The sequence below is a fragment of the Diaphorina citri genome, unplaced genomic scaffold (genome assembly GCF_000475195.1).
Source record: "Diaphorina citri unplaced genomic scaffold, Diaci psyllid genome assembly version 1.1 scaffold95, whole genome shotgun sequence".
NCBI classification, from domain to species: domain Eukaryota; kingdom Metazoa; phylum Arthropoda; class Insecta; order Hemiptera; family Psyllidae; genus Diaphorina; species Diaphorina citri.
Genome location: NW_007377532.1, coordinates 299,647 through 317,002, shown reverse-complemented (window position 1 = coordinate 317,002; position 17,356 = coordinate 299,647). Strand labels below are relative to the sequence as shown.

Genomic DNA, 17,356 nt, shown 5'->3' with positions numbered 1-17,356 from the left:
TATGTATGTCTGGTATTATAAGGTGTTTCTTGAACCTCTGTGTATTTCGTCATAATAGTAAAACTAATGTATGAAAATTAAAACTAATGTATTTAGTATTTTATCAAATTTATTGAGGTGATATTTTTCAGAGGACCATGGTCAAAACTAAATATAAACTTCTTGATAATTTTCCATAGATCTAACAAAGACAGATAGTAGTATACTAAATTATAGAAATTTGAAATGTAAAAAATTGGAGCATCTACCCCTCCCAATCTTCAAAATCTTGCCTCCCTTGCCGTAAGCCTGAATACGGGGCTGACCAAGTTAACACAGACTATTGAAAGTTTTCATTAAGGAGGTATAAACTGACAACAATAAATAGCCGGGGGCCTAATTTAAAACGAAATTTCTCAAGTTCGACGGGATTTTACGATCTCTTTTTGTTCGCCTTGTTGGAATTGCCACCTCTGTACCTAGAGGATCAACTGGTGTGATCTGATCTCTATATTGGTCTCTTTCAGTTTTAGAATTCCAAGGAGGGATCAAATCCTCTATAGTAGTGCGTATCCAAATGTCAGTGTGTGGGTTGTGTTTGAAAACAATGTTTTTAAAATAAAAGCTTTCTGAAAAACAAAGGGATAACTAAATGTAACAATGAAAATGATTCAAAAGTCACGCAGAATATAATGTGTACTCAATACTTCTTTGTAAATAAATATCAGTACTATCACTGTTTGATAATTGGGGTCAAGAGCATGATAGTATCACTCGTAAGAAACAACGTGGATTTTGGTATAGAAAAAGCACAACCTGTTGAACTAAACACAAACTAATTTAAAAGGCAATGAGTCTAATTAAATTATTTTCATGGGGTGTAATTTAATGCTTGAAATATTACTACAAAAAAAGTTCATTATAAAAAACCTAGTGTTGTGTTTTCAAATGTCTTATTAAGTTCGAATGAAATCTACTTTCATACGAACAGCAGCAACATTTATATGGTTTCTCGTCCACATGGATTCTAATATGCTCTCTCATTCTATGATTGAGCATAGTATGATAGTCACATTTATAGCACACTAATTTATAATCATTGTTTGGTCGAGGCATATAACGGCAAGTTATACAGTGATTGATAATATCGGCATGCGAAATATTTGAGTGGCAGTTTTTACAATTCACATGTTCTGTAAAACGAGTTAAAATTATAAACATGAGAAATGAAGTTTTGGAGATAATTATCTTTCGAAAATAAACAAATTGAAACAAACAAATAAACGACTGTTTCAATCACATTGGGTACTCGGATCCAGGTACTATATTTTATATGAAATTTTGTCATGATGTCAATTCTCGATTGGAATTGGATGTCTTCTACCACTTATATGTATAATTCTTATGAAGTATTGTTTTTCCTACTTGTGGAATTGTAAAAGCTAAATTGTTAAAAATAAGCCTGATGTCAATTCTCGATTGGAATTGGATGTCTTCTACCACTTATATGTATAATTCTTATGAAGTATTGTTTTTCCTACTTGTGGAATTATAAAAGCTAAATTGTTAAAAATAAGCTTATTACAACTCTTTTCATAAGTCTTTATGACGTATTTTCAAATGTTTGGTTAAATCATAAGGTTGAATACATCTATAATCACAATAATCACATTTATATGGCTTTTCTCCCGTGTGTCTTTTAATGTGATGCCCCATTCTTCGACTAACGTGGGTACGATAGGCACATTTGTAGCAGACAAATTTGTATTCTATATTGGGCCGAAGAACATTAGGGCATGTTGCGCAATGATCGAGGATAGATGAATGGGAAATTCTGGATTGACAGTGTTCACACAGAACGTCAGACTCTGGAATGTTTAACATTTTAAAAGGTTAGAATAAATGTTATTCTAAATGTACGTAGGTATACTTAGCAGGAGACGCTGGACGGTTATTTCGATCATTTCCTCTTAAATATGAATGAAATATCATGAATCAAAGTGTATGGGTAATAAGGGTATAGTAATCATTTACTTAAAACTCAAAACACATGTAAGTATGTATTATTTTTTTATATTAAACTAATATTTACATTGACAAAAAGTAGCCAGCGACTAAAGCACATTGGATCAGTTCCGGACTGATCACTGGACGGTTATTTCGATCATTTCCTCTTAAATATGAATGAAATATCATGAATCAAAGTGTATGGGTAATAAGGGTATAGTAATCATTTACCTACTTAAAACTCAAAACACATGTAAGTATGTATTATTTTTTTATATTAAACTAATATTTACATTGACAAAAAGTAGCCAGCGACTAAAGCACATTGGATCAGTTCCGGAAATGATGGTACGTTGTGCGTGGTGAGTGTCTGACCGAATAATCGCCTACATCTCGCCATTTTAAGTACCTACGATCTACAAATATAATAACCACCTGAATAAGCTGAAAAATGAGCATAATTAGAATAATAACAATAAACAATTTATATTTTAAATTTCCTAATCCTAAAGGAATGAAACTAATGTAATTTGCTTTTGTGTTATCTGGCATGATATCCCGTTTACTTTCTTTTCTTATACTTCCACTTCACTGGTACGTTTGGGTGGCGTAGTTTCATATGTCTGGTCAGATCATTGGGCTGCTTACTCCGGTAATCGCAATGTTCGCATCCAAACGGTTTCTCTCCCGTGTGTGTTCTCACGTGAAATTCCATTCTCTGAGTGACACTCGTGTGGTGGGAGCATTTGAAACAAACATACTTGTAGTCCGGACTGGGTCGAGACATTTTGTAGCAAGTTCTGCAGTGATCTACTATTTGAGATATATGAATACCTTGCTGACAGTAGTCACAAGAGAATATATCTAAAAAAAAAATTAATAATAATAAGGCAGTGTTATGGTTAGCCTATTAGCCGATAATTATCTGATATCTTTGCAGCTTTGCTGCTTATCCGAATTCAGGAAAATAAAAAATGCCGGGAAGTAGTTTTTCTTTAGAATTAAATTTTTTTTTTTTTTTTTAAATTCAGGTTCACTATTGTTTAGAACGGTTGCCTTATTTAACTACAATAAACTTATATCGTCGTTTCAGACCATACAAAATGCTATCATTGTAAGGATTATCTATCGAAGTCGAAGTTATTGGATCATTGTAGAACATGCCCTTACTCTCTCAGATCAAATAATGATGAGTACAGGTTTACATGCTTTGGATGCAACTACAGAACTAATTCGAGTCAACATATGCAGAGCCATATAAGAATTCATACAGGGGAGAAACCTTATAAATGTTCTCACTGTGGGAAGAGATTCAAGCAAAGTTCTAATTTGAGCACACATGTTAAATTGTTGCATACATAATCTCAAATCTTGGTTTAGACACGATGAGTTCTTTTTCTAAAGCAATTTAATAAAAAATAATAATGGTATATATAAAAAAAAGTTGAAACGTATTTTCTCTACATCATCCGTCGGAATATACACTCCTTATAATCCATGAGTATTGTTGCATACATAATCTCAAATCTTGGTTTAGACACGATGAGTTCTTTTTCTAAAGCAATTTAATAAAAAATAATAATGGTATATAAAAAAAAAGTTGAAACGTATTTTCTCTACATCATCCGTCGGAATATACACTCCTTATAATCCATGAGCTGTAAACATATATTCACTCTTTATTTTTTTCAGAATCGTGTCGTTTTTGTAACGCCATTATTTACCCACCCGAATTTATTTTGCATTCATGTAAACATATATTCACTCTTTATTTTTTTCAGAATCGTGTCGTTTTTGTAACGCCATTATTTACCCACCCGAATTTATTTTGCATTCCGCGTCTTTCGACCACTTTTTGGCGGTTTTCAGGAATATTTTTTTATTCACCGTTCATTCAGTTTACGAAATATTATTTATATTTTTTTCAATGTCGGATGACGAATTCGAACATGTTTTCTCAAATCACAAGCTTGTTTAGATCTGTAAGTGCAGTGGTCACATTTATACGGTTTGTTACCCGTATGTTTTCGAATGTGAAATTGCATTGTACTACCATGACAAGTGTGGATGTCGGATGACGAATTCGAACATGTTTTCTCAAATCACAAGCTTGTTTAGATCTGTAAGTGCAGTGGTCACATTTATACGGTTTGTTGCCCGTATGTTTTCGAATGTGAAATTGCATTGTACTACCATGACAAGTGTGATAATCACAGGAGAAGCACACAAATTTGAAACTATTGTCGGGTCTATAAGTGAAATTACAAAGCTTACTATGATTGAGCAAATCAAGTTCGGTGATGTACGTACGACAATATTGACAGAGATATTCTGAAAATTTGAAATTCATAATGATTTATTATTGAGAGAGAGAGAGAGAGAGAGAGGGGGGGGAGAGAAGGAGGGAGAGAGAGAGGGAGGGAGAGAGAGAGATTTTTTTGTTTCTTTCATTTAATGCAATATGTTTGTTCAATAATCATAATTATGACGAATCCGGGCGTGTTTCCGCAAATCACTGGCTTGTTTACACCTGTATGAACACAGCTCACATTTATATGGTCTCTCGCCGGTATGCTTTCGAATATGATATTGCATTGTAAGACTGTGATTCGTATGATAGTCGCAAGAAAAGCACACGAATTTGTAACTCCTGTCGGGTCTGTTGGGAAAAACACATTGCTGACAGTGACCAAGTAATGTGAGCTCAGAGATGTATTTTCTGCAAAACTGGCAAAGATAATCTGGAAAAATAACTTTTAATTTGAAAATATTGTGTTCCAAAGCAATTCATTGCTGCATATTGTTTGGAAAAGTGAGAAATTCTAGTTTATTGATAATAATAAAATTTACCCTTTCCCAGAAAAACGACAGATTACGAGTCTTCAAAGGCTGAAATAAAACTATCAATAACTCCGGGCGTCCCCAAAGCAATTCATTGCTGCATATTGTTTGGAAAAGTGAGAAATTCTAGTTTATTGATAATAATAAAATTTACCCTTTCCCAGAAAAACTACAGATTACGAGTCTTCAAAAGCTGAAATAAAACTATCAATAACTCCGGGCGTCCTATTAAATATATCACCTCCAAAGTGTAATAATACGAGGAAAAAATAACATTGAAAGTAATCAGTGTATAAAATAAGAATTTGGACGGTTTATTTGTGATTATCACTTTATGTACATTTTACTAAAGCTAATAGATTCCTACAAATTAATTTATTTTTTGTCGTGATATGTACATGTCAAATGTAAAAAAAATAAGCTATGTTCCTTCTTGACCTTGTTAAGCTGCACCTTGTTATTGTTACAGCTTGCTGAGATTAATCCTTGTAGCTTCGGCTCAATTGTAGAGACACAAAAATAATCGTCTTTTATTGAACAGGCTTTTCATTACATAATTTTCCGTGTTTTCTTTAGTAGTTTATGTATCCAGAATAAATATTTATTAATGCAAGCTCACTGGCCATTAAACAACTATATGTACATCAATCCTCCCCCGCAGATCATAAAAAATAGGATTTGGGAGATGCCATGTCATCGAAATAATTCCTGGTACCTTTACAGCCAAGGAGAACCTTTTCAATTCTGCTTTGAAATATAGCACATTCTCTATGTGGATGAGTGCTTAAGAGCAATGTGGGTTTTCAAGTTACAATTATGTTTGGTCCGATACGGGCAATAGGAGCATTGAAGATTTGGTTCTTTACCGCACTCGATTCTCCTGTGACGATTGAGTGAGACTTTGTTTTTATAGGATTTGCCACAGGTTTCACAATTGAACACAGAACTGTACCGGCTCATTCTCTGAGCCTGAAGGTATTTGAACATCATACAAGTCTGTAAGAAATCTGAAAAGACAGAAACAGTTATAGAGCACAAAACTTAGCAAAATTGACAGGTAAGAACATTAAATTTGCAACCCTGAAGGTATTTGAACATCATACAAGTCTGTAAGAAATCTGAAAAGACAGAAACAGTTATAGAGCACAAAACTTAGCAAAATTGACAAGTAAGAACATTAAATTTGCAACAAAAAAATTAAAAACAAAATATTTTTTTCAATTGTGCCCGCAGTGGCACTCGAAGCTAGGACGTTAGATTAAAATGAATTAACAAGGAGGTATCGGTATTGCTTCTAAGATTATTTATTCAGAAGGTATACTAAATTTCTTATACATAGAGTCCTCTCAAAAATTATTCACCTCTAGATAATTTTTTAGCTGATTTCAGCACAAAAAAGAAAAAAAAATCTGGCAGGTGAAAAAATATTTACGAAAGGGAAATCATACTGAATATATAGATCTGGCAAGAACCCATATTTATTTTTATAAATTACCGTAAAGTAAAAAAGGCTGTATGTAAATTCCCCCGATTTTTTCAAGGGTCCTCATTTCCGGATGTAAATTCCCCCGAAAATGAAATCGACTACCTGAGTCTCAAATGGTAAACTCCCCCGAAATGTGTACTATGTAAATTCCCCCGATACTTGAAGATAGAAAGAGGAAAATGTGTGATAAACAATGATTTGGACATTTCATGTTTAATTACCTATTAGTTTGGGCGTGGTAAACATCTTTTGGTGTTTAGAAATTATAAGTCATTTGATTCACATCTCTCTATATATTTTAATTCTTCGCATCCAAATATTCATGTTTTTACGGATGCAATATGTTTCATATTTTTGATTCACATCTCTCTATATATTTTAATTCTTCGCATCCAAATATTCATGTTTTTACGGATGCATTATGTTTCATATGTTCAAATAAATAGCATCAGAAATCAGAAAGAAAGTCAAATCCAGGTTCTACCATCGGGGGAGTTTACATATACCTTTTTTTCGTAATCGGGGGAAATGTAAAGTAAAAAAGCGACTTTAAATATTTATAAATGTAAAGTATTCAACCTGGAGGAGACACCCAAGAAGGTGAAAACAGTGACTTTTACACTTCCACCAGTTCAACTGATACCTACACAACCGCCTCCTCCTGCTAATAATTCCTCTTCAATTCTTTACATATGACCCTACAGGAAGTAATTTTGAAATCGGGGGAATTTACATGAAATCGGGGGAATTTACATTCGCCCGTAAAATATTGAGTCTCAGAAAGACTGGCTTTCTCAGTAATTTTTCCAATAAAACATATTCGATCTACATTTTTCCTTCACTTTACATATTGAGTTCTTCTTCGTTCAATAAAATACACAATACGACCTCAAAGTAAATCAGCCTTACGAGTGTCTGATGGCCATATGCGTTTTCAGAGAGCAATTATGTTTTGTGCGATACGTGCAGTAAGAACATTGAAGATGTGGCTCCTTGCCACATTCATAGTCCTTGTGTCGGACCAGAGTTTTGCGATTTTTGTACGATTTGTGGCACACGTCACAAGCAAAGAGGGAATTTTGTGTCCCCCTGAGAGAGAAATTACGGTACGAAACGAAAGCGTTGGTGAAGTCTGGAAATAATCGAAGAAAACCAGTGACATGAGAGTGCTTTACAGTGGAGAAAAACTGGTATTCAATTACGAGTTATAAATTACAAGTGCAACAATCCATATTATTGTCATTCAAGCAAGAATCACAAGTGTGCCAACATTGAAAAATCCATTGGCCCGGTAAAACTGCCACAAATAACAGATACAGTCGAACCTGGATATAAGAGAATCCAGGGGACCACCCTTTTTTTCTCTTATATCCAGGTTTCCACTTTATCCAATTTCTTTTATATCGAGGTCCAGCATGAAGGGCCCAGAAAATTTTCTCTTATAATATCCAGTTCTCTTATATTCAGGTTCGACAGTATTAAAATACTCGTAAAAAGATAGCTCTGAAGTTAAATAAAAACAATGTCAAAAGTCTGGTAAAACAAATCACACGTGGAGACCATTCTGATGTCGAATAGCCATATGGGTCTTCAAATTGGATTTGTGTTTCGACTTATACGGACAAAATGGACATTGCAGACCGGCCTCTTTTCCGCACTCGAATTTCTTGTGTCTTTCCAGAGAGCCTTTGGCTTTGTATGTTTTGTGACAGGATTCGCACATGAACAGAGCAGATTGAAGTGGTTTGAAGGAACTGAACGATGCGCCACTGGAAAAACTGTCTGGAACGGGAAAAAAAGAAATTCAATGTTAGGTGAATTTTATGACTTTCACTTTTCTTTTACTAAATGAAATTAGCTAAAAGGCGCAATTTTTTACCGTTGTTATTTATTTATTTACGGGACTAACCCTTTATACAAAAGTTACAATAGAAAAAAATACACTAAAACTAAACAAACACAAACAACAATCAAATACAGTAGAAAAGAGAAAAAAAAATATAAAATGAAATATAAAAGGAAAGTAAAAAGTACCACCCCTTCCGTTAAAGCTAGAACTTCGGAATTTCGCAGGCATAATAAACATGTATAACTTAACACATGGTCCAAATTTCATGCATGACAATGAATAATAATAATAATAATAATAATAATAATAATAATAATAATAATAATAATAATAATAATGATAGCATTGGTATTCTGAAAAATCAAAATTCAGATTGCATAATACTTACATCAATGGGAGGATACATATGTGAAAAAGGACTTCTTTTTTTTCTGAACAAAATATTCAGTTTTCAACTAAAACACTCTTTATATTGAAAGTTATTTATTCTATAATCCAGTAATTTATTTTTAAAATGCTATCTATTCTGTGAGCTAGCGCTGGATACTCCCTATTATGTTTTTAATGACGAATTCGGATATGTTTCTTCAAATCACAAGCTTGTTTGGAACTGTAAATGCATTGGTCACGCGTCTATGCAATCTACAAATGTACACAAAGTTTCAATGCATGATAATAATAGTCCTTATTTCCGTTCACGTTCTAGAAGCAGAAGCATTTCGCATCACAGGAACCAGAGTACATTGCACAGGAACGGTTCTACATACAGAGCAAAAAGTACAACCAAGGAGCGTCTACAAAAGCTGGGCATACAGGATCTACAATGTTTACGGTGCGGTAAATGCTAGGTGATTGCATTGGGCTGACATTTGGTTTTGGCTATAAAATTTTTACGAGTGATTATTAAATAATAAAAGGTTTCATAGAGGGAACCGTAACGACTTAGGTCTTCCAAAATTGAAGAGAGGAGGACAGGATAGGATAGGAGAAAGCCAGCTGTTCCGAGAACGAACCTTTATTAAGATAATGTTCGCCGAGCGGTAATCGAACCCGCGACCTAGCGCTTACAAAGTAGGTGCTCTACCCTCCAAGCTAACTAGACTGGCAGTCTGATTGTTTGGAAATTTGGCTGTATGGAATGATCATAGAATATTTCATTGTATTTTTTTTTTTTTTTTCCTATTCATTGTTTGTCAATCGAACAAATATCAATAAAGATTAAACCTTCCTATCTATTGTCAGTCGAACAAATATCAATAAACTATAATAAATCCATTTTGTACCTACGATCGAGTACTTCCTTTATTTTGAGTGATGTATCTAGAATAATGTCAGTAATTTGCAAATAAAAAAATTCACAAGACATGTGGCCAATTGAAAAATCACACGTAGCAACCCCAAACACTTGAACATTTTTAGCAACAATTCATAATACAAATAGGTGTGCACCAAAACCCAATAGGTAACGCCATGGAGACGAGAAAAGCCAGCAAATCCTGCTGGAATCAGAAGAAATTTCCGCCGATGCCCAAAAAAGAGAACGACTTCGAATTGGTCAAAGTCACTCAGCGGATCATCAATCATGGAAGCAAAACGTTCAAGCCCCGCGACAGCCGCAGGGGAAAGGAATTTAAATATCAGCAGCTTCAAATGTACACGGGGCGTGTCTTCCCCGACGGCATATAAGTTTTATAATTATTAGGTTTTTATTATTTTTTTTTTATTTTTAGGTAGGTATTTTGTAAGTTAATTAGGTACCTATGTACTTGATAATATCTATTCGGCACGAACGTCAATAAAAAAGTTAAAGCGCCTCATTGAAAAATTAAAATTAGTTTTAGTATTTTTTCGTCCGTTGACGAAGTTCATTTTTAAAAGAAAATGGGTAAAAACCCTCTCAAATCTAAAGCTGAAGGTGAATTTTCCTATAGCAATTTTACATTTAAGTTCGCATGAACCACTAATAAATTATAAGTCAGTACATTTAAAGAACACAACGGAATATCACACATAAGTCAAGAGTTCCGGAGTAATCAAATGATAGAGAGAGAATTGGAGTTTAAGGGTTTCAAAGCTGTGAGTGCGGGGCGTGCACTTTCAAGAATTTGCTGGATTTGGTTTGGAAAATTTACACTCAAATGATAGAGAGAGAATTGGAGTTTAAGGGTTTCAAAGCTGTGAGTGCGGGGCGTGCACTTTCAAGAATTTGCTGGATTTGGTTTACAAAACCTTTGTTGTACATATTAAACAGCAAAGAGAAAATAAATGATTTTAGATGGGCGGTACCTAAATCTAGTCTTGTGCTAGTTAACTCCCCTAAGTTGTTCTCTGACACACTTACCTTCCAATTTAGAGACCAATTGGTTAAACACAACTGTTAACAAATTGGAGCGATTCTGAGTCTGAAATCCCGAGGGAAAAAGTCTCCATAGCAGAAAATCTTCAGTAATCTGAACAATTTTAAGATGTTAATCTTTATATATGCATGAGCGTGATGTGCTCTACGTCACTCTACGATTTGTTAACAGTCAAAGTCCACAACAGACTAAAAATAATGGTTCCTCAACAAGAAGTTCCAATACCAACCTTCATGGAAATACTTTGAGAAGAAGACGTCTCTCCATAAAAATTAATCAGGAATGACGGCTCCTTTAGTTGTTTTCCATATCCAGGCAATGTTTTCTTGAAGACACTCTTGCATCCTGGACTCTTGCCTAAGAAGGGTGAGTGTACCACTTAGATGTCAGGAATAATGACGAGAGATTACTATGATTCCTCCTCATCTGGATATCTTCCAGCACAGAGCCAGCTTTGTGCACACAGCAAACTCCTCTAAATACTTTGAGAAGAAGACGTCTCTCCATAAAAATTAATCAGGAATGACGGCTCCTTTAGTTGTTTTCCATATCCAGGCAATGTTTTTTTGAAGACACTCTTGCATCCTGGACTCTTGCCTAAGAAGGGTGAGTGTAACACTTAGATGTCAGGAATAATGACGAGAGATTACTATGATTCCTCCTCATCTGGATATCTTCCAGCACAGAGCCAGCTTTGTGCACACAGCAAACTCCTCCCTCCTTACATTCATTCATACTCCAAGGTAGGAGATTTTAACAGAACACATAGATTATTCTCGTGGCTTGGAGTTTTAGTTATGTACTGTGAAAACTATGAGCTTTCTTGTGGTAGTTATTCGAAGCTGCTGAGGAGCCAATGTTATTGTTTTTGTTATTCTGGCGGTTATTACTACGCGAGGTGTTTTCAAATGTCATTGATTGGAATTGATTCTGATGATTGTGTATGAAAGGCATACTGGTGTATTGGAACAGCTGGCTTTCTCCTATCCTGCCTTCCTTCTCTCTTCGATTTCAGGACAATAAGACCATCTGTAAAACCTCTTACAAAAAATAATAATAATAATAATAAAAAAACATGCATCATTGATCTGATACTCCAAGGTAGGAGATTTTAACAGAACACATAGATTATTCTCGTGGCTTGGAGTTTTAGTTATGTACTGTGAAAACTATGAGCTTTCTTGTGGTAGTTATTCGAAGCTGCTGAGGAGCCAATGTTATTGTTTTTGTTATTCTGGCGGTTATTACTACGCGAGGTGTTTTCAAATGTCATTGATTGGAATTGATTCTGATGATTGTGTATGAAAGGCATACTGGTGTAATGGTTATGATGCTTGCTTGGTATGTGGAAGATCCCAGTGTTGACCAAAAATTGCACTCACACCTCAGCAGGTTTTATGTTAACCTTTTGCATGCCAATCAAAGAAAACTCCAAAACCCCACATCAGGTCCATTCTCATTTTGAATATTTTTTTGACGTCACTATACAGGTTGTGAAAAACATCCACTCTGCTTCAACAACATAGATTCACCTCATCAATCAACGGCTGGTCAAATATGTTTGGACACACTTGAGAGTTTAGCTCAGAGGGATTCAGGAATTTGAGTAGAATCAGAAGGTCGGCCATGCCTTTTCCACAAGTTTGGCCATGCCTCGGGATAAACTAGCGGGATTCCGGAGCGAAGCGACGGAATTCAGCTAGTATCAGAAGGTACTACTATTACACTGTAGTTAAGAGTGGGTCTTAGAAGGTTACAGAAGATACCATCTGTGTCAAAAGTCTCATGTTAACATTCATGTTTCAGGTGAAATATTCACAATGAAGCTAAACGAAGATGTCAAACAGGAACCAAAGAAGTCTGAATATTTTGTTGATATAAAAAGAATACCAGATTTTCAACTGTTGGAAATTTTTGAACGGCAAGCAAAGATATTGAAAAATAAGTAAGTTTGTACACAGATGAGGTGGTCCCTGCCTTGTTCCACATAAACTTTATGGACCAAGAGTGGATTAATGACTATATGTGAAAGGTTTCATATTTCAATTGGTTTATTTTTTAAAAGGTTTGATAGTGAAAACAATAACTACTACTGTGGTCTTGATGTCCTTAAAAATTTAAGAACATTACCTAACTGGCTTTGTTAATATCAGTAGGATATTCTGATGTACTGCAACACCCCCCTCTTCCAATTTAAATTTCCTATTTGGTTTTTTAAAAAAAAAAAAAAAAAAAAAAAAAAAAAAAAAAAATCAATTTCTAATATCAGTAGGATATTCTGATGTACTGCATCACCAAACCTTTCAATGGTTGATTTTCTCTCTTGATTCCAGGTTTATAGTCAGTAAATTACCAGATAAAGGACAAAAGCTGATTGAGAAGAACAATGCCATTCAAAATGAGCTAGAAACCAGACAGAAAGCTACTGATGATATAATATCTAGTATACGTGAAATGAAAATAGACTGTACTGCAAGTAATGAGAAGAAAACAAAGCATAGTAACCAATTGAACTCTGAGAAGAAACAACCTAGTCTTTCATCCAGTTGTTCATCTTTGTCACAAGAAGGGTAAGAAAATTTCCTTATTACTATTTTTTCAATAAACATGAGGTTACCCCCATCAATTAAAAAAAAAAAAGTTCTGACATATAATGACAGTTTTTTTCACTTTTTTTCCAGAACCTCCTCCATTGAAGTACAAAATTTGGCAGACCACTCCACAACCATTGTCGATAAGTTTGCTGTCAATCGTAATGAGCGCCTAGACCAAATAGACCCCCCTTCCCGGTTCATACCAGCTCAGTCCGCCAAAGTCAAAGAACCAAAGCAAGTCTATGGGGAGAAAGATCATTTGGCAGACCACTCCACAACCATTGTCGATAAGTTTGCTGTCAATCGTAATGAGCGCCTAGACCAAATAGACCCCCCTTCCCGGTTTATACCAGCTCAGTCCGCCAAAGTCAAAGAACCAAAGCGAGTCTATGGGGAGAAAGATATCAGTGCAGCCTGCATGCCCAATAAGAAGTTTGATGTGAAACAACTGCCTCTGAGTGAAGTTGTCAAGCTGAAAGGACGAGAAACTACATATCTAAAGGTAGGTGGATTGTTGGGTAACAGGTCACCACTTACCAACCAAAACAGATTGTGTTGGTAAAAAAAGCCAGCCGTTCCGAGAACGAACATTATCCCATGAGAATAAAATCCGCCCCGGGGCGGGAATCGAACCCGCGGCCTAGCGCTTACAAGGCAGACGCGCTACCAACCAAGCTAACTAGGCTGACAAAAAAAACTCTTGAAAAATAAGTCCTTAAAACTTAATTAACTTTCTCTCTTTCAGGAGTTGGAAATCAAGGAGGCGCAAGAGCGACTGACGAGTTTGGAGTTCAGCACCACTGCTGTGGGTACTAGCTCCCTATCTTATACTCCAATGAATTACCGGTCAAATACTGGAGGGGATTCTGATGAGAGTGAAGGGGAAAATGAAGAGCATGGAATTCTGGAGGAGGAAGATGACGATAGGAGAGGAACGATAAGCTATGCTGTGGAGGATTAGAGGGAATTCTGGAGGAGGAAGATCCCTATCTTGTACCCCAATGAATTACCAGTCCAATACTGGAGGGGATTCGGATGAGAGTGAAGCAGAACAAGAAGAGCATGGGATTCTGGAGGAGGAAGATGACGATAGGAGAGGAACGATAAGTTATGCTGTGGAGGATTAGAGGGAATTCTGGAGGAGGGAGATCCCTATCTTGTGTACCCCAATGAATTACCAGTCCAATACTGGAGGGGATTCAGATGAGAGTGAAGCAGAACAAGAAGAGCATGGAATTCTGGAGGAGGAAGATGACGATAGGAGAGGAACGATAAGTTATGCTGTGGAGGATTAGAGGGAATTCTGGAGGAGGAAGATCCCTATCTTATACCCCGATGAATTACCGGTCCAATACTGGAGGAGATTTGGATGAGAGTGAAGCAGAACAAGAAGAGCATGGAATTCTGGAGGAGAAAGATGATAAAACTTAATTAACTTTCTCTCTTTCAGGAGTTGGAAATCAAGGAGGCGCAAGAGCGACTGACGAGTTTGGAGTTCAGCACCACTGCTGCGGGTACTAGCTCCCTATCTTATACCCCGATGAATTACCGGTCAAATACTGGAGGGGATTCGGATGAGAGTGAAGGGGAAAATGAAGAGCATGGGATTCTGGAGGAGGAAGATGACGATAGGAGAGGAACGATAAGTTATGCTGTGGAGGATTAGAGGGAATTCTGGAGGAGGAAGATCCCTATCTTATACCCGATGAATTACCAGTCCAACACTGGAGAGGATTCGGATGAGAGTGAAGCAGAACAAGAAGAGCATGGAATTCTGGAGGAGGAATATGAGGATAGGAGAGGAACGATAAGTTATGCTGTGGAGAATTAGAGAAGAGAATGATGTTTGTAAAAAAAAAAAAAAAAAGTTACCAAATAAAAAATAATAATATGTACGAAAAATTATTATTATAAAATTTCTATTTTTCTTCACCTTTTCTCGTGTTCAGATGGGGTCGGCTTTTTCGTCAGCCTCTCAATTAGCCCTAGCTAGGTGATTGCTTTGGGCTGACATTTGGTTTTGGCTACGAAAATTTTACGAGTGATTATTAAATAATAAAAGGTTTCATAGAGGGAACTGTGACGACTTAGGTCTTCCAAACTTGAAGAGAGGAGGATAGGATAGGAGAAAGCCAGCTGTTCCGAGAACGAACCTTTGTTTAAGATAAAGTTCGCCGAGCGGGAATCGAACCCGCGACCTAGCACTCACAAAGTAGGTGCTCTATCCTCCAAGCTAACTAGACTGGCAGTCTGATTGTTTGGAAATTTGGCTGTATGGAATGATCATAGAATATTTCATTGTATTTTTTTCCTATTCATTGTTTTTCAATCGAACAAATATCAATAAAGATTAAACCTTCCTATCTATTGTCAGTCGAATAAATATCAATAAAGTATAATAAATCCATTTTGTACCTACGATCGAGTACTTCCTTTATTTTGAGTGATGTATCTAGAATAATGTCAGTAATTTGCAAATAAAAAAATTCACAAGACATGTGGCCAATTGAAAAATCACACGTAGCAACCCCAAACACTTGAACATTTTTAGCAACAATTCATAATACAAATAGGTGTGCACCAAAACCCAATAGGTAACGCCATGGAGACGAGAAAAGCCAGCAAATCCTGCTGGAATCAGAAGAAATTTCCGCCGATGCCCAAAAAAGAGAACGACTTCGAATTGGTCAAAGTCACTCAGCGGATCATCAATCACGGAAGCAAAACGTTCAAACCCCGCGACAGCCGCAGGGGAAAGGAGTTTAAATATCAGCAGCTTCAAATGTACACGGGGCGTGTCTTCCCCGACGGCATATGCCCGAAGAAGGCCAAGAAGAAAAAGAAACCGCTGAAGGTGGAAAGGATCGCCATCGCGTCTATCAAAGAAGATATGAAGTACCGGAAAAAGAAAAGGCTGGAGTCACCAATCAATATGTTCCGACTCATGAGTAACGACTATGGGAACACATTCCTGCGGCGACAACTGGATAAGATAGAAAGATGTCGGATGGCCAAGCTGGAACAAAGGTTGAGAATTAAGGACAGGGAGAGAAGAATGCGAGGAGCTTTTCAAATAAAAGGCGTGACCGGGGGTATTGCACAAATACCGGACAATATTTGGAAGCCTTGAACTGAGAAACGAAATAAAAATCGTGGGAGCAGCACTACCGTCCAGTGCAGCTGTTTGAAATGATTCTCATGTAAAAATGGCGCGGCCGAAACACTTTCCTCACTAATAAAATGATAACACAATATTTACGATTTTCGTCAATTTTTCCCAATTTTTTCCATCGGATTTATTTTGTAGAAAAAAGATAACAAAATAGCATTTCATTTTTGTACAGAGGGAATATCACTAGTAATACATAACAGTAAATACTAAGTAATAAATAAATAACATAACTGAGGTAAAGAAACCCTAATCCTATGCTACTACAAGAAAGGGGATTTGAGCTAAATAACTTGTGATATCTTCCGAAATTCGACTCCACACGAATTCAACATAAGACTATAATAGACCCTGAGCGTAAAGGTGCGTCTACACTACAGTCGATTGACATCGACTGAAATCCATATAAAGTAGCTCAGGAAAGACCAAAGGATTTTGATGCACTCTGGCTGTATGGTCGGGCCCTAAATGGAATAAAAGAAGAAAATAATGATAAAAAATTGCCTAATAACAATAATAATTAAAGGGCGTGTTTTAGGCAATGCCATGTCGATACAAGTGTAGTCTAAGTGTCTAAGAAAAGGCCTGTAAATGTCGACGGCATATGCCCGAAGAAGGCCAAGAAGAAAAAGAAACCGCTGAAGGTGGAAAGGATCGCCATCGCGTCTATCAAAGAAGATATGAGGTATCGGAAAAAGAAAAGGCTGGAGTCACCGATCAATATGTTCCGACTCATGAGTAACGACTATGGGAACACATTCCTGCGGCGACAATTGGATAAGATAGAAAGATGTCGGATGGCCAAGCTGGAACAAAGGTTGAGAATTAAGGACAGGGAGAGAAGAATGCGAGGAGCTTTTCAAATAAAAGGCGTGACCGGGGGTATTGCTCAAATACCGGACAATATTTGGAAGCCTTGAAGTGAAAAACGAAATGAAAATCGTGAGAGCAGCACTACCGTCCAGTGCAGCTGTTTGAAATGATTCTCATGTAAAAATGGCGCAGCCAAAAGGCCGAAACACTTTCCTCACTAATAAAATGATAACACAATATTTACGATTTTCGTCAATTTTT

The 17,356-nt window shown here is 36.3% G+C and overlaps 5 protein-coding genes across 6 annotated transcripts in view; 2 read left to right on the top strand and 3 right to left on the bottom strand.

Annotated features, from left to right (window-relative positions):
- Window positions 1–14,475, top strand: part of LOC103524374 — a 39,700-nt gene extending 25,225 nt beyond the window's left edge. Inside the window, exons 2-6 of the mRNA XM_026833489.1 lie at window positions 12,326–12,464; window positions 12,853–13,089; window positions 13,201–13,291; window positions 13,439–13,615; window positions 13,859–14,475. Of these exons, the coding sequence (XP_026689290.1) occupies window positions 12,340–12,464; window positions 12,853–13,089; window positions 13,201–13,291; window positions 13,439–13,615; window positions 13,859–14,074 (846 nt within the window). The 5' untranslated portion in view covers window positions 12,326–12,339 and the 3' untranslated portion in view covers window positions 14,075–14,475. The remainder of the gene's footprint in view (window positions 1–12,325; window positions 12,465–12,852; window positions 13,090–13,200; window positions 13,292–13,438; window positions 13,616–13,858) is intronic.
- Window positions 2,448–2,934, bottom strand: LOC113473954 (zinc finger X-chromosomal protein-like). Its single transcript, XM_026833500.1, has one exon. It carries the CDS (start codon window positions 2,771–2,773, stop codon window positions 2,549–2,551), a length of 225 nt encoding a protein of 74 aa, XP_026689301.1. The 5' UTR covers window positions 2,774–2,934; the 3' UTR covers window positions 2,448–2,548.
- On the bottom strand, window positions 3,603–5,844 carry LOC113473937 (myoneurin-like). Its single transcript, XM_026833472.1, has 4 exons — window positions 5,599–5,844; window positions 4,459–4,743; window positions 4,004–4,324; window positions 3,603–3,644 (listed from the first exon to the last, which is right to left on the bottom strand). The coding sequence occupies exons 1-4, from the start codon at window positions 5,815–5,817 to the stop codon at window positions 3,603–3,605; spliced, it is 867 nt and encodes a 288-aa protein (XP_026689273.1). The 5' UTR covers window positions 5,818–5,844.
- LOC103524375 (longitudinals lacking protein, isoforms N/O/W/X/Y-like) lies at window positions 7,219–8,880 on the bottom strand. The gene is made up of 3 exons (XM_026833471.1): window positions 8,862–8,880; window positions 7,874–8,095; window positions 7,219–7,445 (listed from the first exon to the last, which is right to left on the bottom strand). Exons 1-3 carry the CDS (start codon window positions 8,878–8,880, stop codon window positions 7,219–7,221), a joined length of 468 nt encoding a protein of 155 aa, XP_026689272.1.
- On the top strand, window positions 9,145–17,338 carry LOC113473950. Of its 2 annotated transcripts, none has more exons than XM_026833492.1 (2): window positions 9,145–9,844; window positions 16,887–17,338. In XM_026833492.1, the coding sequence occupies exons 1-2, from the start codon at window positions 9,633–9,635 to the stop codon at window positions 17,200–17,202; spliced, it is 528 nt and encodes a 175-aa protein (XP_026689293.1). In that variant the 5' UTR covers window positions 9,145–9,632; the 3' UTR covers window positions 17,203–17,338. The 2 variants fall into 2 exon arrangements, with proteins under 2 accessions (XP_026689293.1, XP_026689294.1); XM_026833493.1 differs by lacking the exon at window positions 9,145–9,844 and adding an exon at window positions 15,238–15,940 and having other exon boundaries at window positions 16,900–17,338.
- The last annotated feature ends 18 nt before the right edge of the window (window positions 17,339–17,356 follow it).